The following is a 25,011-nucleotide window of genomic DNA, read 5'->3' as shown; positions in this document are numbered from 1 at the left end:
TTTTTAGTGCTGTACTGAGATTTCTCGCCATTTAATAAAATTACATATACGCCATGGTGCATACCTCGTGAGCGCAGGCACACCAGAAAACCCGCCGCTTATTTCCAAGAAGCAACCCTATTCCCGATGCCTGCAATCCTCGAGCTTCGGCTTGGGTTGCACGGCAGAAGGCTCCAATCATTGTCCTTATTGGATAGTTGTTGTGCGTCGACGTAGTCCCTAGGAACCGCAGAGCGTCAAAGCTCGCGGCTACGTTGACGGTTTCAACACCGCTTTTCTGTCTGGTGGAACGTTGGGCTTGGGCTTCAATGACGCGCGTCGAGTCGCCACCGTTTTCGTTGGTGGTTCCACAGACCCAACGACGTCTTGTCTGTCCTCGTCGTCCGTTGTAGCTTCGCGTCCTCGTTTGCCGACTGCGCCTCCGGTGGATTGCACCGTGACGTCCATGCTTTCCGTGTGTTGGCTCGCTGGATCCTTTGAAGGTTCACCGTATTCAGCGCTCCCACTTGTCTTTTCAGGCACTTCCCTGACGTCGGGCTTTTCTACAAGGCTATGGTCTCCTTGCTGTTCATTTTGTTGCGGATACGAAGGCATGTCTGCTGGTCGCATCTCCTTTTGAGTCACTTGACTCGACGTTCCTGCAGCTTCTTCCGCGTCGGCTTCGTCCATGACGAGCTCTGCTGCGTCAGTTTTTCCAACTGGTCCTGTTACACTTGCGTACGTCTTTACGCACGAACTCTCGTCATGCCCAAAACGACGGCACCGAGCACATCGAGGGACACGGCAGTCGCGTCGTATATGTCCCGTGGTGTGACAGCGCAAACACACTGGTGCTCTTCCTGGCGCAATTAGCAGCGCCAGTTCCCCACCAACACGAAGCTGATGTGGGAGGTCGTCAACCTTGACGCCTGGATGGAGCTGAATGCTCACCGTCCGCGTCGTCGTACTTTTCTCGTGGATGCCATTCACACGCCACTTTTCTTTCACGACATCGGTTACCTTCCCGAACATGGCTAGTGCAGCACGTACATCTTCATCGGGAACATTGAAAAGCAGCCAGTGCAACTTCAAGCGCAGGGCTTGGTTCGCAGGGTCAACTACAACACAGCGGCGACCCTTCACCTTCATTTCACCGATGGTCAGAGCCTTCTTCACGCCTTCCGCATTCTTGAAGGTGACGGCCCATACGTGACTCATCTGGTACGCCCCCAAGGCTAGTACCTCAGGGAGCAATGCCAGACGGTCCAACGTATCCTTGAAGTCTTCAACTCGATAAGGCCTGGCCCGAATATCGGCATGTAAAAATATGGTATTCAAAACTGTACGACCTGTAGGCAATTTAGGCAAGATGACTTCGTAATCTTCACGTTCAGCAGGCGCCGCATTCCTGTTACCGCGGCTATTCATTGCCGCAAACACCGCCCCATCGGAGCACATAACAGTGTCCGCTCTCTTCGACAGACGCACTCCCTGACTGAGCTACACCCCCAGAACAATAAACGCAGCCATGCGTAGACGATTTTGTGTTCTTCATAGCCAGCAGCAAGTATAAAGTGGAAAAAGCTTCCTTTCAGTCAGGCTTGTTGCTACACACCTGAGATCTGCTTGCAGTCGCCCTAAGCGTTCTCGTTAAAGAAACGGCACTGTGGCGTCGCGGAGGCTTTGAAGGCAGCTGTAGAAATGCGAGTATTACTTGTTTATGTGGAATAGACGTAGCATCGTTTTTTCGAAATAATTGAATTGCTTACTATATGCTGCGAAATAAAATGATAAAAAATTAATCACCACACTGGAGGTGCCGGGGTTTGAACCTGGGACTTCTCACATGCAAAGCGAGCGCTCTACCACTGAGCTACACCCCCAGAACAATAAACGTAGCAATGCGTAGACGATTTTGTGTTCTTCATAGCCAGCAGCCACTATAAAGTGGAAAAGGCTTCCTTTCAGTCAGGCTTGTTGCTACACACCTGATCTGCTTGCAGTCGCCCTAAGCGTTCTCGTTAAAGAAACGGCACTGTGGTGTCGCGGAGGCGTTGAAGGCAGCTGTAGAAATGCGATTATTAATTGTTTATGTGGAATAGACGTAGCATCGTTTTTTTCGAAATAATTAAATTGCTAACGCTATGCTGCAAAATAAAATGATAAAAAATTAATTAATCACCACACTGGAGGTGCCGGGGTTTGAACCCGGGACTTCTCACGTGCAAAGCGAGCGCTCTACCACTGAGCTACACCCCCAGAACAATAAACGTAGCCATGCGTAGACGATTTTGTGTTCTTCATAGCCAGCAGCCACTATAAAGTGGAAAAGGCTTCCTTTCAGTCAGGCTTGTTGCTACACACCTGATCTGCTTGCAGTCGCCCTAAGCGTTCTCGTTAAAGAAACGGCACTGTGGTGACGCGGACGCGTTGAAGGCAGCTGTAGAAATGCGATTATTACTTGTTTATGTGGAATTGACGTAGCATCGTTTTTTCGAAATAATTGAATTGCTTACTATATGCTGCGAAATAAAATGATAAAAAATTAATCACCACACTGGAGGTGCCGGGGTTTGAACCTGGGACTTCTCACATGCAAAGCGAGCGCTCTACCACTGAGCTACACCCCCAGAACAATAAACGTAGCAATGCGTAGACGATTTTGTGTTCTTCATAGCCAGCAGCCACTATAAAGTGGAAAAGGCTTCCTTTCAGTCAGGCTTGTTGCTACACACCTGATCTGCTTGCAGTCGCCCTAAGCGTTCTCGTTAAAGAAACGGCACTGTGGTGTCGCGGAGGCGTTGAAGGCAGCTGTAGAAATGCGATTATTAATTGTTTATGTGGAATAGACGTAGCATCGTTTTTTTCGAAATAATTAAATTGCTAACGCTATGCTGCAAAATAAAATGATAAAAAATTAATTAATCACCACACTGGAGGTGCCGGGGTTTGAACCCGGGACTTCTCACGTGCTAATCGAGCGCTCTACCACTGAGCTACACCCCCGGAACAATAAACGTAGCCATGCGTAGACGATTTTGTGTTCTTCATAGCCAGCAGCAACTGAGCTACACCCCCGGAACAATAAACGTAGCCATGCGTAGACGATTTTGTGTTCTTCATAGCCAGCAGCCACTATAAAGTGGAAAAAGCTTCCTTTCAGTCAGGCTTGTTGCTACACACCTGATCTGCTTGCAGTCGTCCTAAGCGTTCTCGTTAAAGAAACGGAACTGTGGTGACGCGGAGGCGTTGAAGACAGCTGTAGAAATGCGAGTATTACTTGTTTATGTGGAATAGACGTAGCATCGTTTTTTCGAAATAATTAAATTGCTTCCTATATGCTGCGAAATAAAATGATAAAAAATTAATTAATCACCACACTGGAGGTGCCGGGGTTTGAACCCGGGACTTCTCACATGCGACGCGAGCGCTCTACCACTGAGCTACACCCCCAGAATTTTTTTCAGGGTATTTATTATAGTTGCATTCAACCATTCAACCAGACGTTCACCAGTTCTGCATAGTCAGAGAATGGAGGGCACAATGAAAGTCACACACAGAAAAGGTACCGTTCATACTGTGAGTAGAAACGTTCGTGTCACTTTAGAAGGGTGGCAAGGATAAGCACCTCAACAAAATAGGGTACCAGTCCGGTTGTAGACCGAGTGCATCATAAACCTGCTTTAGGTGTAGTGTCATTTGGATGAAATTTGCCCTTGTACGTACAACCGTTTCGGCGTTGCGGTCCATCATTAGCAATAAACGTAGCCATGCGTAGACGATTTTTTGTGTTCTTCATAGCCATCAGCAACTATAATGTGGAAAAGGCTTCCTTTCAGTCAGGCTTGTTGCTACACACCTGATCTGCTTGCAGTCGCCCTAAGCGTTCTCGTTAAAGAAACGGCACTGTGGCGACAAGGAGGCGTTGAAGGCAGCTGTAGAAATGCGATTATTACTTGTTTATGTGGAATAGACGTAGCATCGTTTTTTCGAAATAATTGAATTGCTTACAATATGCTGCGAAATAAAATGATAAAAAATTAATCACCACACTGGAGGTGCCGGGGTTTGAACCCGGGACTTCTCACATGCGAAGCGAGCGCTCTACCACTTTTTTTTTCTTTATTGCCCGATTTTCAGTACACAACTATTTACAAGAGGAAACAATCACCGAAACAAAAAACAAAATACAACATACATTTGCTGTTGGGCACGTATTCAACCAGTATCGTACTGGCTGAGTCTAATCAATATTCGCGCAAATTAACCAACGGCTCTACTCTTGGGAGCCACACAGGTGGTTCCTCTGTCGCCTTATGGAGAGTGAGAAACCAGCGCATCTGTTCCCTGAAATACATTCGTGCAGGCCGCGCATCTTTATCAACATGGTATCCCGCCATTCTCGCGCGCCAAATACAGTGGACGCCCAAGAGCATAATTAGGTCAAAAGGCACCCTGTCCTCGTTATCTATGCTTAAGTAACGTATGCCATACGCGTCTAGTGGAAATTCTTTCTTTAGTGTCCTCTGCAATACATCCCAGAAGAACACGCCTCCCCAACAGTTTAAAAAAACATGATCTATTGTCTCTGGCTGCTTGCAAATTAAACAGTGTGTTCCCCACGGTAAATCGATTCATTTTCTCTCCAAAAACTTCTTAACTGGTAACGTTTCCGTGTCTAATTTGAAAAAGAAGCTTTTGGTTCCTGGCGGGACCTGCATTTTCTTTACTCTCTTTAAAACATCACTGCTTGGGCCTCCACCGTACAAGGACCTGTACAGTGGCACTGGGAAAAGGACGTCGCACAAAGCACAATACAGTTTCTTTTTGTTCACAACGGAAAGGAAATCATTCGTGGAGCGCACTGAAAGAAATCGAACACTCGATACAACTTCTTTGTAAAAACCTCGAATCCCTCCCGAAAGCTCTGCGGTTGAAACCACATACTCTGGTATTTGTCTACTCAGCCTTATTTGACATACCGTGCGCAAGAAAGGGTCGGTTGAGTCCCTAAAGAACAAGAACCGGTTTACCAGCTGCCGCACAAAGAGGTGGCCCAATCCCAGCCCCCCGTCTTTTACCCTCCGGAACAAGTTGGTCCGGCTACAGCGCTCCCATCCCGACGCCCAGACAAAGACGGCAAAAATCCTGTGTAGCTTCTGAACGTTGGACCGTGAACAGTGCAATACCTGCATTACGTACCAAAGCTTGCTGATAAAGAAAAGGTTACAAACGGTGGCTCTGGCAAAAATAGAAAGGTTAGTGCCTTTCCACTTCTGAGCTCTCTCCCATGTGTCTTTGACCTGCCCTTTCCTGTACTGCTCGCTATCACGATAGGCATCGAGTGGGACGCCCAAGTACTTGCCTGGGGTCGTCACCCAATGCACGATGGCAAAATGATCTGGCTTCGTTGGCCATGATCCATGCCAGAGCCCAAGGCACTTCGACCAGTTAACTCCACTACCAGTGACATGGCTAAATTTACGGACACATTTGACAGCCTCAATTATGCTCCCCTGATCCTCCGCAAAAACAGCGACATCATCTGCATAATCCAGCAGCTTCACTTCAACTGCTTGAAGCTTAAATCCCGTAATTCTATTGTTTTCAATCAATCTCATACACAGGGTTTCAATGTAGATAGAAAACAACAGAGGGCTGAGGGGGCAGCCCTGACGCACAGAACGTTGCAGGCTGATGGGAGCCCCTAAACTCTTATTCACGATCAATCTGGTCGTGCAGTTACGGTACGCCAGGGCGACCCCCTCGCAGATTACAGATCCCAGATTGGCATAGTCTAAAACGGCAAACAGGATTTCATGAGCCACGCAATCAAAAGCCTTCTCGAGGTCAATCTGTAAAATGGCAATCCGACTATTACAATCATCACAGCACTCAAGTACACTGCGCGCTTTGTGAATATTGGTAACAATAGTCCGGCCTTTAATCCCACATGTCTGGTGAGGCCCGACGATGTACTGTATCACTGTCTGCAATCTTCGCGCCAATATCTTCATAAAGATTTTATACTCGATATTGGTGAGTGCTATGGGACGATACGCCGTAACATATCTTAATTTCGCTGCATCATCAGTTTTATGAATGAGTACTGTGTGTGACGACCCATAAGACGGAGGCAATGTGTTCCATTTGTAAGCTTCGTTAAAGATTACATTCAATACAGGGCTAATTTCGTGCTTAAATTCTTTATAAAAACCGGCGCTAAAGCCGTCTGGTCCAGGCGATTTTCCAGGGTTTAAGTTGTCTATGGCCTGTTCAACTTCGGATTCTGTTATCTCTAGTTCCACTCTTTGCTTTCTTTCGTCGTCCAGTCGGGGTATAGCACATAAAAACTCATTCCCAAATGTGGTAGCGTCTACTTTGTGGTACGAGAATAGCGCTTGGTAATGCTCATGAAAGCTGCTTTGATGTCGTCTGTGTCCGTTGATAAGGTCCCGCGCCATTCTATTCCGTCAATGTGGTTTCTTTCAGCGCGTGCTTTTTCTAACCCTAGCGCTCGTTTCGAAGGCGCTTCACCTGCAGCTGTGTCTTCAGCCCTTGCCCTCACCAGGGCTCCCCGATAGCGTTGCTCTTCAAGTAGCTCTAACTGTTGTTTCACTTTTCTGATGTCTTCTATCCATTTGCCCGGTGCCTGAGATTCCTGCCTCAGCAGTTTATGAAGAAGTGCCTTTAACTCAGTCTCTTTTTGTTTCTCCGCGTAACTTATACAGGTAGCCCTCTCTATAGCCTTTATTTTTAGGGTTTCCTTACTCAGCTCCCACTGTTGCCATACATGAAGGTTTTTACTGGGGTCTATTTTCCTTATTTCTTCTCTTACTGCTCGGTTAAACGGTTCATCCTGAAGAAGCTTATTATTTAATTTCCACGTTTCCCATGAGAAAGTGTTACCTCGCTCTGGAATCCCTATGCAGCACTGAACTAAACAATGGTCAGAGAAAGACACCCGCACGCCGACCAGCGTCTCCGCTGCGGCGAAGCGTTCCCACGCCCAAACCAGCGCCGACGGTGGCCAGACGGCAACGCCTGGAGCCGAGGAGCCCCCGGCAAAGGCGCCTCAAGGCCGGCGTTCATCGTTTCGGCCGCGCCCTAACGTTCCGGTAGACCAGCGTGCCGGAAATTCGGAGTCCCTAGGACATGCTCATGTTCTTCCGCCGGACGGCACTGGCGGCGATGGCGGCGTCTAGCCTCGTGCTGGACGCGAGAGGTAAGCACCATATTGCCGGTCTCTTGCCTTATTGTTAAAATGGCTGCAACGTGTCCGTTGAAAGTCGCCACTCTAAATGTTCGAGGACTGGCAGGGAAAAGAAAGCAAGCCCAGCTTTACCGACTTATAACGGAGCACGACATCGATGTGCTAGCCGTGCAGGAGACGAAAGTCGATGGTGAAGAAGAGACCGGCGTTATGGTGCGGCGTTTCACGGCTAGGTTTTCTGCCGTAGTCAGTCATGCGGTGGGGACATCCGCTGGCTGTGTTCTTTTTGTTAAGAAGTTGCCGGGGCTAGAGGTGCATGCAATTTATTCGTATGTGTCGGGCCGGTGTGTTGTCGTTGATTTTTCGTTCAACAACAACGAGTGGCGTATTGTATGCTTGTACGCGCCGAATAAGGTGGATGAAAGGGCTCAGTTTTTTCACCAAATTGAAGAGCGTCTATGCAAGGGAAGACAGCTCATAGTAATGGGCGATTTCAACTGTGTCCTCAGTGCGCGGGATAAAACAAGCGTTCGTGGCTTTAGAGACAAAAGCACTGAAGTGTTGTCGCGAATCGTAGAGAACTGGGACCTTGAGGATGTGGCAGAGTGCCTCGAAGGAGCGCGTGCTGTGAAGTACACACGGTTTGAGGGCTCTAGTCACGCACGGCTCGACCGCATTTATGCGTCTGTTGACATCGTTCCGCAGTGTAACAGTTACCAAGTAGCGCTCTACCACTGAGCTACACCCCCGGAACAATAAACGTAGCCATGCGTAGACAATTTTGTGTTCTTCATAGCCAGCAGCCACTATAAAGTGGAAAAGGCTTCCTTTCAGTCAGGCTTGTTGCTACACACCTGAGATCTGCTTGCAGTCGCCCTAAGCGTTCTCGTTAAAGAAACGGCACAGTGGCGCCGCGGAGGCGTTGAAGGCAGCTGTAGAAATGCGATTATTACTTGTTTATGTGGAATAGACGTAGCATCGTTTTTTCGAAATAATTGAATTGCTTACTATATGCTGCGAAATAAAATGATAAAAAATAAATAATCACCACACTGGAGGTGCTGGGGTTTGAACCCGGGACTTCTCACATGCGAAGCGAGCGCTCTACCACTGAGCTACACCCCCAGAATTTTTGTTTCTTTCTTTCATGGTATTTATTATAGTTGCATTCAACCATTCAACCAGACGTTCACCAGTTCTGCATAGTCAGAGAATGGAGGGCACAATGAAAGTCACACACAGAAAAGGTAGCGTTCATACTGTGAGTAGAAACGTTTGTGTCACTTTAGAAGGGTGGCAAGGATAAGCACCTCAACAAAATAGGGTACCAGTCCGGTTGTAGACCGAGTGCATCATAAACCTGCTTTAGGTGTAGTGTCATTTGGATGAAATTTGCCCTTGTACGTACAACCGTTTCGGCGTTGCGGTCCATCATTAGCAATAAACGTAGCCATGCGTAGACGATTTTTTGTGTTCTTCATAGCCATCAGCAACTATAAAGTGGAAAAAGCTTCCTTTCAGTCAGGCTTGTTGCTACACACCTGAGATCTGCTTGCAGTCGCCCTAAGCGTTCTCGTTAAAGAAACGGCACTGTGGCGACAAGGAGGCGTTGAAGGCAGCTGTAGAAATGCGAGTATTACATGTTTATGTGGTATAGACGTAGCATCGTTTTTTCGAAATAATTGAATTGCTTACAATATGCTGCGAAATAAAATGATAAAAAATTAATGACCACACTGGAGGTGCCGGGGTTTGAACCCGGGACTTCTCACATGCGAAGCGAGCGCTCTACCACTGAGCTACACCCCCAGTTTTTCTTTTTTTTTCTTTATTTCCTCGTTACAGAAATGCCATGCGAATACATTGTGAAAAGAGAATCAGCTTAGCTTATGCTGACTCTCTAAAATTAAAATCGCTTGAATTTAGCCAACTCATCGAACAGCGGCAACCAATCGGGCGGTTCTTTCTGGGCTTTGTACACTTCACGCATGTAGACGACACTTTCAGTAAAATTTTCTCGCACAGAATGGGCATTCACATCAGCATGACATACCGACATTCTTGTGGACCATATACTATGGAGGCTCAGCAGCATAATAAGGTCATATGGAATATCGTTATTGCCTGTGTCTAAGTATCTGATACCACGTGGGGTTATTGGTAATGCTTTCTTTAATGTTCGTTGTAAGATGTCCCAATGAAAAAAGGGATCCCAACAGTCAATGAAGACGTGATCGACAGTCTCTGGTTTTTTACACAATATGCAATCGGTGGTCCACGGCACATATATTCCCTTGTCGGCCAGCCAAGTCTTTACAGGCTAGGTATTTGTGTGGAGTTTGAAGAAGAATGATTTTACCGATGGTTTCACAGGCATTCTTTTGACCCTTTTGAGGACATCATCGCCTGAACCTCCATAGTATGCTAACCCATACATTGGAACTGGCATTAATGAGTCTATCATATCATGGTACAATTTCTTTCTTTTGACGGAACTTAAATATTCTAGCGAGAATCGAACACTAAGCATACGGAAAGATAACACTACTTCCTGAAGGAAACCTTTCACTGGAGGGGATTCAACATTGGAACACGAAACAATGAAGTCAGGTAACAGATTACCTAATCGCACTTGTGTCATGGTGCGCAAAAATGGATCACTGTGGTTCCGCAAGAACATAAACCGCGATACAATCTGGCGCACAAATAGGTGTGACAGTCCAAGACCACCGCTGCGAACTGATCTGAACAGATTAGAGCGGCTGCAGCGTTCCCAAGTTGAGTTCCAAATGAACACAGCGAACACTCGATGCAGTTTCTGTACATTCACTCGCGACATGAATAGCGCTTGTAGTATGTACCATGTTTTTGCAACCAGAAAAATGTTGCACACAGTGGAGCGCGCGAACATTGAGAGATTGCGCCCTTGCCATGTCAGCGCTTTTTCCTTCGCCGTCTGTGTTTCCTGTTCCCAGAACTGCTTACTGTCTTTGTAATGTTCAAGCGGCACGCCAAGATATTTCACAAGCATGGTCACCCACTGTATGTTTGCGAAACTGCGTGGTTTGCTTTGCCACGCGCCATACCAAAACCCGATGCACTTATCCCAGTTTATGGCTCTACCTGTTTTTTCACAATAAGTTTTCGCCAGAGTTACCACTTCGCTGACACTGTCATAGTCATCGCAAAACACTGCTAGATCGTCTGCGTAGGAAAGCACTTTCACCTCACTTTGCTGTAATTTGAAACCTCTTATTTTCTCGTTCTCTTTAATGGCTAAGCAGAAAGGCTCCAGGTATATTGCGAAAAGCAATGACGAAATTGGGCACCCCTGTTTCAGAGATGAGCAGACATTGACACTTCTCGTGAGACTCTTGTTAATAATCAGCCGTGTGCTGCAGTCTGTGTACACCATTTTTAAGCCATCTATAATCACTGATCCTATGTTCGTGTATTCTAAAATCTCGAAGAGAATATCATGAGCCACACGGTCAAATGCCTTCTCCAGGTCTAACTGCAACATTGCAACTTTACCCTCGAAAGCCTCGACGCATTCTAGAATGCTCCTGGCGACGTGTACATTGGTAGTTATTGTGCGCCCTTTAATCCCACACGTTTGGTGGGTGCCAACTAAAAGTTTTATTACGCTCTGTAACCTTTTCGCCAGTATTTTCATAAAAATTTTATAGTCAGTGTTCGCAAGGCTAATTGAGCGGTACGATGCAACAGACAAGCGCTTTACAGGATCGTCAGATTTTGGTATCAGGACCATCTGAGCTGTTCGGGATGACGCGGGTATTCGGTTGTTTTTGTAGGACTGCACTAAAAATTTCTTCATAATTAGTGCTATTTCTGCTTTAAATGTTTTGTAGAAAGCAGCGCTTAATCCGTCCGGCCCAGGTGCCTTTCCTGAGCCTAGTTCTTCTATAGCAGCTTCAACTTCACGCACAGTTATGGTCGCTTCGAGGCCTTGTTTAACGTTTTCTTCCAATCGTGGCATAAAGTGTAGGAAGTGGCTTATGAAGCCACCCAGATCAGTTTTTCTTTCGCCAAACAAGTCTCCATAGTGTTCAACAAAGGCGCGTTCAATGGTCCTGCGGTCACTCGTTACTTCCTCATTGTAGCTTATCTGTTTTATATCACTGCGGCGAGCGTAAGCTTTCTCGTCACTTAGCGCACGTTTATTCGGTGTTTCCCCTTGCCACAATCTTTCTGCACGGGATCTTATCATGGCACCACGGTACTTCTCTGTGTCGATGATTTCTAACTGGCTTTTAACTTTCTTGATTTCCTTCATGACTTGGCCAGGTTCTGTGCTTTCTAGATTAAGTAGAAAGTCGAGTTTACTCCTCAGGGCTTTTTCTTTCCGTTTTTCTTCTTCTTTCAGTTTAGTTGCCCTTTCTATTGCACACATCTTCAATTCATTTTTAAAATCTTCCCACATGGTGACTACATATTTCTCTTCAGCTACAATCAATCGTCCAAGTTTTTCTTTAATGTCATTTACGAAACAGTCATCGTTGAGTAGCTTATCGTTAAATTTCCACAAATCCCACGAGAAGTTTGTTTTTCGTTCTTTTGTTCCTATTGTGAAGGCAACCAAACTGTGGTCACTAAAAGAGACTTGCTTGTTCTCGTACGTTTTGCATAACGGCACCAGTTCCAATGACACATAAGCTCTATCTAGCCGAGCATGGCTAAGTCCTTGAAAATGAGTAAAACGCGGAACACTGTGATCGTACAACACATAGCCGACGTCTTCCAGGTTGTATTCACTGACAAGATTGTTCAATAGCAGTGCACTACGATCATTCAGCGGCAGTTTTTTTACGCGATCCTCCGGAAAACAAACGCAGTTGAAATCGCCAAGTAAAACCAAAAGCTTGTCGGTCTTTAAATAATCCTCAACTCGTTCAAAAAAAGACTGTCTCTCGCCCTCTCTATTAGGCGCGTAAATACAGATAACTCGCCAGAGAACTTCATTCAAGGTAAAATCGACAACAACCAGGCGTCCCGTTTCACACACTGTGACTGCTTCTACACTTATATTTAGGCTATTGCGCAAAAAAATAGCGCAGCCCCCCGATGTGCCGGCCGCATGACAGACGCATACATTGTAACGGGGAACGAATTGTTGCACCATGCGATCCGTTTGCTCTTGACTCGCTATCTTGGTTTCCTGAACTGCGATTATGTCGAGATCGTTTTCCAGAAAGATACGACTCAATTGATATTGCCGCCGCCTCGTGCTTAGTCCTCGGACATTTAGCGTGGCAATACGAATCGCGGTGTTAATTGCGGCCTCCATTATGAGCAAGAACAATCGGGTCGCATAGCGCTTACCTTGAGCGACCGATGCACTATGCATAAAGTGGTGTCCTCTATTCTGTAGTGCATGGCTCCGCCAGTCAAGCTGGCGGTATCACACGTAGTGACCATATCTAGGTTGCACTACCCGAAACGAAGCCGCTACGGGGGCGGCCCCGTCTCGGGTCTCCGCTCGACCTGGACGTTGGGCCTCGGCTTGAAAGGCGTACGTCGCAGCTGAGCCGCCTTTGCAGGTGGTCCGCTGCATGTCGTTGCTCCAGAGGTCCCGGTTACGCCGATCGTTTCCTCGTGTGCCCGCTTCGTAGGCATGCTAGTGGCTGCTGACATGTCGACGTCAGTCGTAGCAGACGCCTCCGCACACGTAGTGGCAGGCGACGACATCGAGGGGACTTCACTCTGTTCAGGAGCGAAACTCTGATTTTCAGGCGCCCCGTTTTCAGTCTCTTTCCGAGTATCAGCCTCGTCGTTGGTTTTCTTGTCTGGGCACAAGTTTTTGGGGTGGAGAGTCTGCTTCTGTGTGACCGCGTTGCCAACCTTGTCGCTCTTAACAGGAGAAATATCTTCAACTTCAGCCTCATCCATGACGTGTTCAGATACCTCTTCTTCTCTTCTCGCTGGTCCTGCGACGACGGCGTATGTCTTGACGCACTGAGATCGTTCATGGCCGAAGCGGCGACAGACCTCGCAGCGTGGAACTCGACAGTCCCGGCGAATATGACCGGTTGTATGGCACCGCAGGCAAAGAGGGGCGCGGCCCGGAATGACGGCAAGGACGAGCTCCCCTGCTATGCGTAGCTGGTGCGGAATATCGTCGACTGTAGTACCTGCCTTAAGCTGCAGCGTCACCGACCGCGTCGTTGAGCCCTTGTCCAAAATCCCTTGAACACGCCACCGTTCTTTCGCCGCGTCCGTAACCGTTCCGTATGGGGCAAGAGCTTGTCTGATGTCTTCATCTGACACGTTTGGCAGCATCCAGTGTAACTTCAAGCGCACGCCTTGATTGGTGGGGTCAACGACAATACAGCGGCGTTCTTTGACAATGATGCTTCGGATAGCAAGCAGTTTCTTTGTGGCTTCAGTCGTCTTCATCATGACCGCCCACACGTGATTCATCTGATACGCCCCCAAAGCAACTACTTCGGGGAGCAGTTCCAGACGAACCAGAGCGTCACGGAAATCCTCAACCTTGTACGGTCTTCCACGGACGTCCGCGTGTAAAAAAACAGTATTAAGGACGATTCGACCGGTAGGCAAGTGCGGCAAAATCACCTGATAATCCTCTTCTTCAAAAACAGCATTTTCAAAAACAGCATTTTCCACTATAAAGTGGAAAAAGCTTCCTTTCAGTCAGGCTTGTTGCTACACACCTGATCTGCTTGCAGTCGCCCTAAGCGTTCTCGTTAAAGAAACGGCACTGTGGCGACGCGGACGCGTTGAAGGCAGCTGTAGAAATGCGAGTATTACTTGTTTATGTGGAATAGACGTAGCATCGTTTTTTCGAAATAATTGAATTCCTTACTATATGCTGCGAAATAAGTAATTACATAATCACACTGGAAGTGCCGGGGTTTGAACCCGGGACTTCTCACATGCGAAGCGAGCGCTCTACCACTGAGCTACACCCCCAGAACAATAAACGTAGCCATGCGTAGACGATTTTGTGTTCTTCATAGCCAGCAGCCACTATAAAGTGGAAAAGGCTTCCTTTCAGTCAGGCTTGTTGCTACACACCTGATCTGCTTGCAGTCGCCCTAAGCGTTCTCGTTAAAGAAATGGCACTGTGGGGACGCTGAGGCGTTGAAGGCAGCTGTAGAAATGCGATTATTACTTATTTATTTGGAATAGACGTAGCATCGTTTTTTAGAAATAATTAAATTGCTTACTATATGCTGCGAAATAAAATGATAAAGAATTAATTAATCACCACACTGGAGGTGCCGGGGCTTGAACCCGGGACTTCTCACATGCGAAGCGAGTGCTCTACCACTGAGCTACACCCCCAGTTTTTTTTTTCTTTTTTTTCTTTATTGCCTGTTTTATAACGAATACACGATTCACAGCTATTCTCCGCTGCGATTACAAAACAAAAAAGACAGTTCAATGTGCGGGTGTACCTTGTCGATTAATTTTGGTTTAAAAAGGCTGAATGTTTCCAAGCTTTTCAAATGCTGTTAACCACTCAGGTGGTTCGCTGAGCGCTTTAAACGCTTCGCGAATGTACAATACATTTTCAACAAAATATTCATTGGCTGGTTTAGCGTCAACATCCTCATTACGCACCGCCATTCGTGTTTTCCATACGCTGTGCATGCAGAGTTACATCACCATATCACATGGCACGCCTTCTGTCTCTTCAAACAGTAAAAAACGGATTCCAAAAGGTGTTAAAGGAAATTCTTTTTTTAGTGTCCTTTGTAGAATGTCCCAAAGGAAGACTGAGTCCCTGCACTCCAGAAAAATATGCTCCATTATCTCCGGTTTCTGACATATCTGGCAATTCACACTCCAGGGTACAAAGATCCCCTTCTCCTGCAGCCATGGCTTGACAGCAAGCGTGCCAGTGTGTAGCATGAAAAAAAAAGTTTTTGTTGTTGCTCTTACAGGCATTTTCTTAACTCTTTTTAAGACATTCTGCTCACGCCCCAGTGCATATACTGCACGGTATATTGGTACTGGACACATGATATTAACTAAATCTCGGTATAATCGCTTTCTTGCGACTGTGTTCAGGTATTCCAAAGAAAAGTGTACTTTTAGAAAACGGAAAGAGCTTATCACTTCAAACAAAAAACCTCGGACAACCACTTGACGTATGCCATACGACGTCACAACATATTCTGGCAGTGCGTCACCTAATCGCGTCTGGATAACGCACCGCAAAAAACAATCGCTTTCTTCGCGCAAGAACATGAAACGCGACACTACTTGTTTCAAAAATAAATGCGACAAACCCAGCCCTCCTTTCTGCACAGCGTGAAACAGATTCAGACGACTCGTGCGCTCCCATCCTGATCTCGACACGAACATAGCAAAAACCCTGTGCAACTTTTGTACACACACTCGGGATATACATAAAACTTGCAACATATAAAACACTTTAGCGACAAGAAATAAATTACAGACAGTGGCTCTCGTGAATATTGACAGATTCTTGCCTCCCCACTTCGTTGTTTGTGCTTTAGCCCGCTCAGTTTGTTCAGTCCATTGCGTCGTGGTATCGCGATAGTATTCCAAAGGAACACCAAGATAACTGGTTGGCGTATCTGTGAACGGTACTGTTTCTAACACTGCAGGCCGGCTGTCCCATTCACCGTGCCAGAAGCCTAAGCTTTTTGGCCAGCTTATGGCACTCCCCGTTAGACTGCAAAACTTTCTTGCATCCTTGACTGCCTCCCGAATGCTCTCTTGGGCAATGCAAAAAAGTGCGATGTCATCTGCGTAAGCTAGTATTTTTACTTCCTGAGTTAAAAGACGGTAGCCGCGAATGTTTTCGTTTTCTCGTACCTTCAAACAGAAAGGTTCAAGAAAAATCGCAAAAAGTAAGGGCGACAAAGGGCACCCCTGGCGCACACTGGATAATACTGGTATATTTTCGCTGAGTCTTTTATTGATTATTAGGTGAGCGGAACAGTTCTCATAAGCCATGGCTACTCCGTCCTGAATCACTTCGCCTACATTAATGTGTTTTAGCAGGGCAAGAAGTATGCTGTGAGCAACCCTGTCAAAAGCTTTTTCTAGGTCTAACTGAACCATTGCTACACATTCGAGGTTCGCATCACAGCATTCCAATATTCTCCTAGCGATGTGAATATTCGACATTTTTGTTCTATTCCTGATACCGCATGTTTGGTGTGGGCCTACTATGGATTTAATAACTGACTGCATCCTTTTTCCGAGCACCTTCATGTAGATTTTATAATCCGAATTCGTAAGACTTATGGGCCTGTATCCAGCGACAGATTTCAGCTTTACCGTATCGGTGGTTTTCGGTATTAGCACAACATGACTTTTTCTGAATGATGGCGGCAAGTGCTTAGTTTCATGAGCTTCTGATATTACACAGTGCAGTATCTCGCTTATTTCGGCCTTGAAAGTTTTATAGAAAGCTGCTCCTAGGCCGTCTGGTCCAGGCGCCTTTCCTTTACCCAAGTCTTCTATGGCTTCTGTAATTTCTTTCGCAGAGATCGGTCTCTCGAGTCCCTCTTTTATTTCGTCTTGTAATTTTGGCAGAAGTGTTAGAAAGGTGTTCACAAACTCTTCTGTTACGGGCACCTGCCTACCGAGCGTTGCTCGGTAGTGTTCAACGAAAGCTTTTTCAATTACTTCTGGGCCTTTTGACATTGTGTTGTTAAAACAAATTTCTTTTATTATGTTTTTGGATGCGTAACCCTTTTCGTCACTGAGCGCGCGCTTAGTTGGCGCCTCTCCCAGCCACAGCCTCTCGGCTCGTGCTCTTATCGCGGCTCCTTGGTAAATTTGAGCGTCCACCCTTTCAAGTTCGCGTTTAATTTCTCTAATCTGTTTCGAAAACAATCCCGGTATTGTGCACTCCGCGTTTAAAAAATAATCGAGCATGCTTTGCAGTTCTTTCTCTCTTTGTTTAGCTTTATGACGCATCACACAAGCCCTCTCGATCGCACTCATTTTCACTTCAATTTTAAACTGCTCCCACAGCTCAGCCCAATTTGTTGTAGCATCTATTTGCATTACGTCAATTTTTCCTTTTACCGTTTTGACAAACCATTCATCACTTAAGATCGTTTCGTTCATTTTCCACAGTTACCAGTTAAAGTGAGACCCTCTATGTTTCGTGCCCAATGTACACGTTACTAGGCTGTGATCACTGAAGCTCACGTGCTTTACTGCGTAGCTAGTGACCGTTCGCGCAAGGTTTGCTGATACGTACAAACGATCTAGTCGAGCGTGACTCTGCCCTTGGAAATGAGTAAAAACAACACTGTTACCGCTTAATATGCTTCCAACGTCTACTAAATCATAGTCTGCCACGATTGCGCAGAGTTGATGCGCACTTGTATCCCGTATTATTTTACTGGGCACCCTATCTTCGGACATGCAAACACAATTGAAGTCACCAAGAAGAACAACATTTCTTTCACACGTCAGGTGTGACTCAACAAAGTTAAAAAAAAATTTCCTATCACTAATTTTGTTTGGAGCGTACAAACAGACAATTCGCCAATCAATATTATTGAAAGAGAAATCACATCGGACCAATCGCCCATCTTGGGCCGACATTACACTGCGCAACAATACCTATTGAATTACGCAAAAATAAAAGACAGCCACCGGCCTTACCTACTCCATGACAAACACAAGTGTTGTAACGGGATTTAAAAACCTGAACCATTTTGTCCGTTTGCTCTTCGCTTTCAATTTTAGTTTCTTGAACAGCAAGAATATCTATGTCGTTTTCCAGCATCAGGCGACTTAATTGTGCTTGTCGCCGTCTAGCCGTTAACCCTCGTACGTTAAGCGTGCCAATACGTATTGCTATTCCATGATTATTTGCCATTGAAAGAGAAGAGCAAGCACAAACTACAATACATTTCGGAAATCAAAGACCCCCAAACTTACAAAAAACAAAAACCCTGCACCATCATAAGCTCCGTCTCATACGGCGAAGGCATGACGTTACCATATGCGCTACTCATCATTCACTTAAAGGTTCCGCAGCACCTAGTCCTTACTGAGCCTTCTACCGAACAGCACCCCGCTACCGCGGGGGAACTGTCGGCGTTGTCCGCTTATCTGGTGGGACAGTCGGCGTCTGTCGCCCGTCTGGTGGGACGGTCGGCGTCTGCCGACCACCTGGCGGATTGGTCGGCGTCTGGCGCCCCTCAGGTGGATGTTCTCGCGTCGGCCTCCTCTCGAGCGGAGCGTTCGGCTTGGGCTTGAGTGTAGACCGCCGGAAAGAGGAAGCCTTCGTGGGTGGCCCTTCGCTGCTGACACCGTCGTCTTGCTCAAGCCTGACATCTTGATCGGGTATTTCGCGAGGTCTCTTTGAAACGGCGCTGGCCTGGTCCATTTTCTCGCCTGATTCTTCGATGAAGGCAGCGCCAGAGTTGCCCTGTCGCAGAACGCCCTCGGCAAACTCCGCGTCCCCCTCACTTTCACGCACCGTAGAATTTTCTGCAGATGGTTCACTTTGCACTTCATTCTTGGCCACTGCCTCGCTACTGCCCTTTCTGGGTTGGCACTTGACGCTTGCCATGACCTCTGGCTTCTCTTCCGTGCCTCGTGGGTCTCCGCCCGCTCCAGCAGTCTCTTCCGCGTCCGCTTGATACATTAAGTGCTCGTCTAACGCGTCGCTCCGGCCAGACCCGGTCACGTTAGCGTAGCTTCTCACGCACTGGGTCTCGTCGTGGCCGAAACGACGACAGAGCCCACAGCGTGGCACACGGCACTCGCGCCGTATATGGCCGGTGCCGCGGCATCGGAGGCAGAGCGGAGCTCTGCCTGGAACGATCACGAGCGCATGGTCCTCTGATACTCGTAGCTGATGCGGGATGTCTTCCATGGTCATACCAGCCTTCAGCCGTAACGATACCAGACGCGTGTGAGAACCTTTTGTCGCCGCACCCTGGTACTCGCCACCACTCCCTGGAAATTTCGGTCACCGTTCCGAACGGCGCCAAGGCTGCTCTGACGTCCTCGTCGGGAGTCGTGTGAAGCAGCCAGAACAGCTTCATTCTAATATCCTGGTTGCAAGGGTCAATGGCGACGAAGCGGTGTTCTTTGACACTAAAGGCCTTCGCTGACAGCAGCTTCTTTTTTCCGACTTCGTCCTTGAATGTTATAGCCCAGACATGGTTCATCTGGTAGGCCCCGAGGGCCACCAGCTCCGGCAACAGCTTATGACGGTCAAGCTCATCGCGAAAATGTTCGACTCGATAGGGCCTGGCCTTCAAATCACCGTGCAAAAACACGGTATTACACATGGTCATACCTGATGGCAGATGCGGCAAAACAAGCTGGTAATCCTGTGAAGACGCTTCCGTAAGCCTGATACCGCGGCCCGGCTGGGCCGCATGAACCGCCCCTACGGAGCACAACATTCCGTGACCGTCCGCTGTGGTGGCCGGAAGTGGAATGCGAGCTACACCCCCAAAATAATAGACGCGGTGATATGTGGACGTTTTTATTGTAGTTCATAGCCAGCAGCCACTAGAAAGGGGAAAAGCTTCCTTTCCATCGGGCTTGTTGCTAGGCACCTGATGTGCCTGCAGTCATCCTGAGCGTTGTCGTTAAGGAAACGGCGCTTGTGGCGACGTGCATGCGTAGAAGCCAGAGCGAGAAATGTGAGTGTTACTAGTTTACGTGGAATTGATGTATTATCGTTTTATTTATCGAAAGATTTGTATTGCTTACAATGTGTTGCGAAACAACGTGATACAAAATTTAATTATGCCCCACACTTGACGTGCCGGGGTTTGAACCCGGGACTTCTCACATGCGAAGCGAGCGCTCTACCACTGAGCTACACCCCCGGAATAATAGACGCAGTCATGTGTGGAGGCTTTATTGTTGTTCATAGCCAGCAGCCACTAGAAAGGGGAAAAGCTTCCTTTCCATCGGGCTTGTTGCTAGGCACCTGATGTGCCTGAACTCAACCTGAGCGTTGTCGTTAAGGAAACGGCGCTTATGGCGACGTGCATGCGTAGAAGCCAGAGCGACAAATGTGAGTGTTACTTGTTTACGTGGAATTGACGTATTATCGTTTTATTTATCGAAAGATTTGTATTGCTTACGATGTGTTGCGAAACAACGCGATAAAAAATTTAATTATGCCCCAAACTGGAGGTGCCGGGGTTTGAACCCGGGACTTGTCACATGCGAAGCGAGCGCTCTACCACTGAGCTACACCCCCGGAATAATAGACGCGGTGATATGTGGACGTTTTATTGTAGTTCATAGCCAGCAGCCACTAGAAAGGGGAAAAGCTTCCTTTCCATCGGGCTTGTTGCTAGGCACCTGATGTGGCCGCAGTCATCCTGAGCGTTATCGTTAAGGAAACGGCGCTTGTGTTGACGTGCGTGCGTAGAAGCCAGAGCGAGAAATGTGAGTATTACTTGTTTACGTGGAATTGACGTATTATCGTTTTATTTTTCGAAAGATTTGTATTCCTTACGATGTCTTGCGAAACAACGCGATAAAAAATTTAATTATACCCCAAACTGGAGGTGCCGGGGTTTGAACCCGGGACTTCTCACATGCGAAGCGAGCGCTCTACCACTGAGCTACACCCCCGGAATAATAGACGCGGTGATATGTGGACGTTTTATTGTAGTTCATAGCCAGCAGCCACTAGAAAGGGGAAAAGCTTCCTTTCCATCGGGCTTGTTGCTAGGTAGCTGATGTGGCCGCAGTCATCCTGAGCGTTGTCGTTAAGGAAACGGCGCTTGTGGCGACGTGCATGCGTAGAAGCCAGAGTGAGAAATGTGAGTGTTACTACTTTACGTGGAATTGATGTATTATCGTTTTATTTATCGAAAGATTTGTATTGCTTACGATGTGTTGCGAAACAACGCGATAAAAAATTTAATTATGCCCCAAACTGGAGGTGCCGGGGTTTGAACCCGGGACTTCTCACATGCGAAGCGAGCGCTCTACCACTGAGCTACACCACCGGAATAATAGACGCGGTTATATGTGGACGTTTTATTGTAGTTCATAGCCAGCAGCCACTAGAAAGGGGAAAAGCTTCCTTTCCATCGGGCTTGTTGCTAGGTACCTGATGTGGCCGCAGTCATCCTGAGCGTTGTCGTTAAGGAAACGGCGCTTGTGGCGACGTGCATGCGTAGAAGCCAGAGTGAGAAATGTGAGTGTTACTGGTTTACGTGGAATTGATGTATTATCGTTTTATTTATCGAAAGATTTGTATTGCTTACGATGTGTTGCGAAACAACGCGATAAAAAATTTAATTATGCCCCAAACTGGAGGTGCCGGGGTTTGAACCCGGGACTTCTCACATGCGAAGCGAGCGCTCTACCACTGAGCTACACCACCGGAATAATAGACGCGGTTATATGTGGACGTTTTATTGTAGTTCATAGCCAGCAGCCACTAGAAAGGGGAAAAGCTTCCTTTCCATCGGGCTTGTTGCTAGGCACCTGATGTGGCCGCAGTCATCGTGAGCGTTGTCGTTAAGGAAACGGCGCTTGTGGCGACGTGCATGCGTAGAAGCCAGAGTGAGAAATGTGAGTGTTACTAGTTTACGTGGAATTGATGTATTATCGTTTTATTTATCGAAAGATTTGTATTGCTTACGATGTGTTGCGAAACAACGCGATAAAAAATTTAATTATGCCCCAAACTGGAGGTGCCGGGGTTTGAACCCGGGACTTCTCACATGCGAAGCGAGCGCTCTACCACTGAGCTACACCACCGGAATAATAGACGCGGTTATATGTGGACGTTTTATTGTAGTTCATAGCCAGCAGCCACTAGAAAGGGGAAAAGCTTGCTTTCCATCGGGCTTGTTGCTAGGTACCTGATGTGGCCGCAGTCATCCTGAGCGTTGTCGTTAAGGAAACGGCGCTTGTGGCGACGTGCATGCGTAGAAGCCAGAGTGAGAAATGTGAGTGTTACTAGTTTACGTGGAATTGATGTATTATCGTTTTATTTATCGAAAGATTTGTATTGCTTACGATGTGTTGCGAAACAACGCGATAAAAAATTTAATTATGCCCCAAACTGGAGGTGCCGGGGTTTGAACCCGGGACTTCTCACATGCGAAGCGAGCGCTCTACCATTGAGCTACACCACCGGAATATTAGACGCGGTTATATGTGGACGTTTTATTGTAGTTCATAGCCAGCAGCCACTAGAAAGGGGAAAAGCTTCCTTTCCAGCGGGCTTGTTGCTAGGCACCTGATGTGCCTGAAGTCATCCTGAGCGTTGTCGTTAAGGAAACGGCGCTTGTGTTGACGAGCATGCGTAGAAGCCAGAGCGAGAAATGTGAGTATTACTTGTTTACGTGGAATTGACGTATTATCGTTTTATTTTTCGAAAGATTTGTATTCCTTACGATGTCTTGCGAAACAACGCGATAAAAAATTTCATTATGCCCCAAACTGGAGGTGCCGGGGTTTGAACCCGGGACTTCTCACATGCGAAGCGAGCGCTCTACCATTGAGCTACACCACCGGAATATTAGACGCGGTTATATGTGGACGTTTTATTGTAGTTCATAGCCAGCAGCCACTAGAAAGGGGAAAAGCTTCCTTTCCATCGGGCTTGTTGCTAGGCACCTGATGTGGCCGCAGTTATCCTGAGCGTTGTCGTTAAGGAAACGGCGCTTATGGCGACGTGCATGCGTAGAAGCCAGAGCGACAAATGTGAGTGTTACTTGTTTACGTGGAATTGACGTATTATCGTTTTATTTATCGAAAGATTTGTATTGCTTACGATGTGTTGCGAAACAACGCGATAAAAAATTTAATTATGCCCAAACTGGAGGCGCCGGGGTTTGAACCCGGGACTTCTCACATGCGAAGCGAGCGCTCTACCACTGAGCTACACCCCCGGAATAATAGACGCGGTGATATGTGGACGTTTTATTGTAGTTCATAGCGAGCAACCACTAGAAAGGGGAAAAGCTTCCTTTCCATCGGGCTTGTTGCTAGGCACCTGATGTGGCCGCAGTTATCCTGAGCGTTGTCGTTAAGGAAACGGCGCTTATGGCGACGTGCATGCGTAGAAGCCAGAGCGACAAATGTGAGTGTTACTTGTTTACGTGGAATTGACGTATTATCGTTTTATTTATCGAAAGATTTGTATTGCTTACGATGTGTTGCGAAACAACGCGATAAAAAATTTAATTATGCCCAAACTGGAGGCGCCGGGGTTTGAACCCGGGACTTCTCACATGCGAAGCGAGCGCTCTACCACTGAGCTACACCCCCGGAATAATAGACGCGGTTATATGTGGACGTTTTATTGTAGTTCATAGCCAGCAGCCACTAGAAAGGGGAAAAGCTTCCTTTCCATCGGGCTTGTTGCTAGGTACCTGATGTGGCCGCAGTTATCCTGAGCGTTGTCGTTAAGGAAACGGCGCTTATGGCGACGTGCATGCGTAGAAGCCAGAGCGACAAATGTGAGTGTTACTTGTTTACGTGGAATTGACGTATTATCGTTTTATTTATCGAAAGATTTGTATTGCTTACGATGTGTTGCGAAACAACGCGATAAAAAATTTAATTATGCCCCAAACTGGAGGTGCCGGGGTTTGAACCCGGGACTTCTCACATGCGAAGCGAGCGCTCTACCACTGAGCTACACCCCCGGAATAATAGACGCGGTGATATGTGGACGTTTTATTGTAGTTCATAGCCAGCAGCCACTAGAAAGGGGAAAAGCTTCCTTTCCATCGGGCGTGTTGCTAGGTACCTGATGTGGCCGCAGTCATCCTGAGCGTTGTCGTTAAGGAAACGGCGCTTGTGGCGACGTGCATGCGTAGAAGCCAGAGTGAGAAATGTGAGTGTTACTACTTTACGTGGAATTGATGTATTATCGTTTTACTTATCGAAAGATTTGTATTGCTTACGATGTGTTGCGAAACAACGCGATAAAAAATTTAATGATGCCCCAAACTGGAGGTGCCGGGGTTTGAACCCGGGACTTCTCACATGCGAAGCGAGCGCTCTACCACTGAGCTACACCACCGGAATAATAGACGTGGTTATATGTGGACGTTTTATTGTAGTTCATAGCCAGCAGCCACTAGAAAGGGGAAAAGCTTCCTTTCCATCGGGCGTGTTGCTAGGTACCTGATGTGGCCGCAGTCATCCTGAGCGTTGTCGTTAAGGAAACGGCGCTTGTGGCGACGTGCATGCGTAGAAGCCAGAGTGAGAAATGTGAGTGTTACTAGTTTACGTGGAATTGATGTATTATCGTTTTATTTATCGAAAGATTTGTATTGCTTACGATGTGCTGCGAAACAACGCGATAAAAAATTTAATTATGCCCCAAACTGGAGGTGCCGGGGTTTGAACCCGGGACTTCTCACAGGCGAAGCGAGCGCTCTACCACTGAGCTACACCACCGGAATAATAGACGCGGTTATATGTGGACGTTTTATTGTAGTTCATAGCCAGCAGCCACTAGAAAGGGGAAAAGCTTCCTTTCCATCGGGCTTGTTGCTAGGCACCTGATGTGGCCGCAGTCATCCTGAGCGTTGTCGTTAAGGAAACGGCGCTTGTGGCGACGTGCATGCGTAGAAGCCAGAGTGAGAAATGTGAGTGTTACTAGTTTACGTGGAATTGATGTATTATCGTTTTATTTATCGAAAGATTTGTATTGCTTACGATGTGTTGCGAAACAACGCGATAAAAGATTTAATTATGCCCCAAACTGGAGGTGCCGGGGTTTGAACCCGGGACTTCTCACATGCGAAGCGAGCGCTCTGCCACTGAGCTACACCACCGGAATAATAGACGCGGTTATATGTGGACGTTTTATTGTAGTTCAT

The 25,011-nt window shown here is 47.1% G+C and overlaps 1 protein-coding gene and 23 non-coding genes across 24 annotated transcripts; all 24 read right to left on the bottom strand.

Annotated features, from left to right (window-relative positions):
- Positions 1 to 249: 249 nt before the first annotated feature.
- On the bottom strand, positions 250 to 1,437 carry LOC142574818 (uncharacterized). The gene has a single exon (XM_075683826.1). It carries the CDS (start codon positions 1,435 to 1,437, stop codon positions 250 to 252), a length of 1,188 nt encoding a protein of 395 aa, XP_075539941.1.
- Positions 1,438 to 1,790: 353 nt separating this feature from the next.
- TRNAA-UGC (transfer RNA alanine (anticodon UGC)) lies at positions 1,791 to 1,862 on the bottom strand. Its single transcript has one exon. It is a non-coding gene; the product is annotated as a tRNA-Ala (tRNA).
- A 304-nt stretch (positions 1,863 to 2,166) lies between these two features.
- Positions 2,167 to 2,238, bottom strand: TRNAA-UGC (transfer RNA alanine (anticodon UGC)). The gene has a single exon. It is a non-coding gene; the product is annotated as a tRNA-Ala (tRNA).
- Positions 2,239 to 2,537: 299 nt separating this feature from the next.
- On the bottom strand, positions 2,538 to 2,609 carry TRNAA-UGC (transfer RNA alanine (anticodon UGC)). Its single transcript has one exon. It is a non-coding gene; the product is annotated as a tRNA-Ala (tRNA).
- A 304-nt stretch (positions 2,610 to 2,913) lies between these two features.
- Positions 2,914 to 2,985, bottom strand: TRNAA-AGC (transfer RNA alanine (anticodon AGC)). Its single transcript has one exon. It is a non-coding gene; the product is annotated as a tRNA-Ala (tRNA).
- A 375-nt stretch (positions 2,986 to 3,360) lies between these two features.
- Positions 3,361 to 3,432, bottom strand: TRNAA-CGC (transfer RNA alanine (anticodon CGC)). Its single transcript has one exon. It is a non-coding gene; the product is annotated as a tRNA-Ala (tRNA).
- A 4,813-nt stretch (positions 3,433 to 8,245) lies between these two features.
- TRNAA-CGC (transfer RNA alanine (anticodon CGC)) lies at positions 8,246 to 8,317 on the bottom strand. The gene has a single exon. It is a non-coding gene; the product is annotated as a tRNA-Ala (tRNA).
- Positions 8,318 to 8,929: 612 nt separating this feature from the next.
- Positions 8,930 to 9,001, bottom strand: TRNAA-CGC (transfer RNA alanine (anticodon CGC)). Its single transcript has one exon. It is a non-coding gene; the product is annotated as a tRNA-Ala (tRNA).
- A 5,073-nt stretch (positions 9,002 to 14,074) lies between these two features.
- On the bottom strand, positions 14,075 to 14,146 carry TRNAA-CGC (transfer RNA alanine (anticodon CGC)). The gene has a single exon. It is a non-coding gene; the product is annotated as a tRNA-Ala (tRNA).
- A 303-nt stretch (positions 14,147 to 14,449) lies between these two features.
- On the bottom strand, positions 14,450 to 14,521 carry TRNAA-CGC (transfer RNA alanine (anticodon CGC)). Its single transcript has one exon. It is a non-coding gene; the product is annotated as a tRNA-Ala (tRNA).
- Positions 14,522 to 19,956: 5,435 nt separating this feature from the next.
- On the bottom strand, positions 19,957 to 20,028 carry TRNAA-CGC (transfer RNA alanine (anticodon CGC)). The gene has a single exon. It is a non-coding gene; the product is annotated as a tRNA-Ala (tRNA).
- A 308-nt stretch (positions 20,029 to 20,336) lies between these two features.
- On the bottom strand, positions 20,337 to 20,408 carry TRNAA-CGC (transfer RNA alanine (anticodon CGC)). Its single transcript has one exon. It is a non-coding gene; the product is annotated as a tRNA-Ala (tRNA).
- Positions 20,409 to 20,716: 308 nt separating this feature from the next.
- Positions 20,717 to 20,788, bottom strand: TRNAA-CGC (transfer RNA alanine (anticodon CGC)). Its single transcript has one exon. It is a non-coding gene; the product is annotated as a tRNA-Ala (tRNA).
- Positions 20,789 to 21,096: 308 nt separating this feature from the next.
- TRNAA-CGC (transfer RNA alanine (anticodon CGC)) lies at positions 21,097 to 21,168 on the bottom strand. The gene has a single exon. It is a non-coding gene; the product is annotated as a tRNA-Ala (tRNA).
- A 308-nt stretch (positions 21,169 to 21,476) lies between these two features.
- TRNAA-CGC (transfer RNA alanine (anticodon CGC)) lies at positions 21,477 to 21,548 on the bottom strand. The gene has a single exon. It is a non-coding gene; the product is annotated as a tRNA-Ala (tRNA).
- A 308-nt stretch (positions 21,549 to 21,856) lies between these two features.
- Positions 21,857 to 21,928, bottom strand: TRNAA-CGC (transfer RNA alanine (anticodon CGC)). Its single transcript has one exon. It is a non-coding gene; the product is annotated as a tRNA-Ala (tRNA).
- A 308-nt stretch (positions 21,929 to 22,236) lies between these two features.
- TRNAA-CGC (transfer RNA alanine (anticodon CGC)) lies at positions 22,237 to 22,308 on the bottom strand. The gene has a single exon. It is a non-coding gene; the product is annotated as a tRNA-Ala (tRNA).
- Positions 22,309 to 22,616: 308 nt separating this feature from the next.
- Positions 22,617 to 22,688, bottom strand: TRNAA-CGC (transfer RNA alanine (anticodon CGC)). Its single transcript has one exon. It is a non-coding gene; the product is annotated as a tRNA-Ala (tRNA).
- Positions 22,689 to 22,995: 307 nt separating this feature from the next.
- TRNAA-CGC (transfer RNA alanine (anticodon CGC)) lies at positions 22,996 to 23,067 on the bottom strand. The gene has a single exon. It is a non-coding gene; the product is annotated as a tRNA-Ala (tRNA).
- A 307-nt stretch (positions 23,068 to 23,374) lies between these two features.
- Positions 23,375 to 23,446, bottom strand: TRNAA-CGC (transfer RNA alanine (anticodon CGC)). The gene has a single exon. It is a non-coding gene; the product is annotated as a tRNA-Ala (tRNA).
- A 308-nt stretch (positions 23,447 to 23,754) lies between these two features.
- Positions 23,755 to 23,826, bottom strand: TRNAA-CGC (transfer RNA alanine (anticodon CGC)). Its single transcript has one exon. It is a non-coding gene; the product is annotated as a tRNA-Ala (tRNA).
- A 308-nt stretch (positions 23,827 to 24,134) lies between these two features.
- On the bottom strand, positions 24,135 to 24,206 carry TRNAA-CGC (transfer RNA alanine (anticodon CGC)). The gene has a single exon. It is a non-coding gene; the product is annotated as a tRNA-Ala (tRNA).
- Positions 24,207 to 24,514: 308 nt separating this feature from the next.
- On the bottom strand, positions 24,515 to 24,586 carry TRNAA-CGC (transfer RNA alanine (anticodon CGC)). The gene has a single exon. It is a non-coding gene; the product is annotated as a tRNA-Ala (tRNA).
- Positions 24,587 to 24,894: 308 nt separating this feature from the next.
- Positions 24,895 to 24,966, bottom strand: TRNAA-CGC (transfer RNA alanine (anticodon CGC)). Its single transcript has one exon. It is a non-coding gene; the product is annotated as a tRNA-Ala (tRNA).
- Between the last annotated feature and the right edge of the window lie 45 nt (positions 24,967 to 25,011).

This window comes from Dermacentor variabilis, chromosome 3 (genome assembly GCF_050947875.1).
Source record: "Dermacentor variabilis isolate Ectoservices chromosome 3, ASM5094787v1, whole genome shotgun sequence".
In the NCBI taxonomy this organism is placed as follows: domain Eukaryota; kingdom Metazoa; phylum Arthropoda; class Arachnida; order Ixodida; family Ixodidae; genus Dermacentor; species Dermacentor variabilis.
Note: the sequence above shows the minus strand (reverse complement) of the source record. Positions and strands in the feature narration are given on the sequence as shown.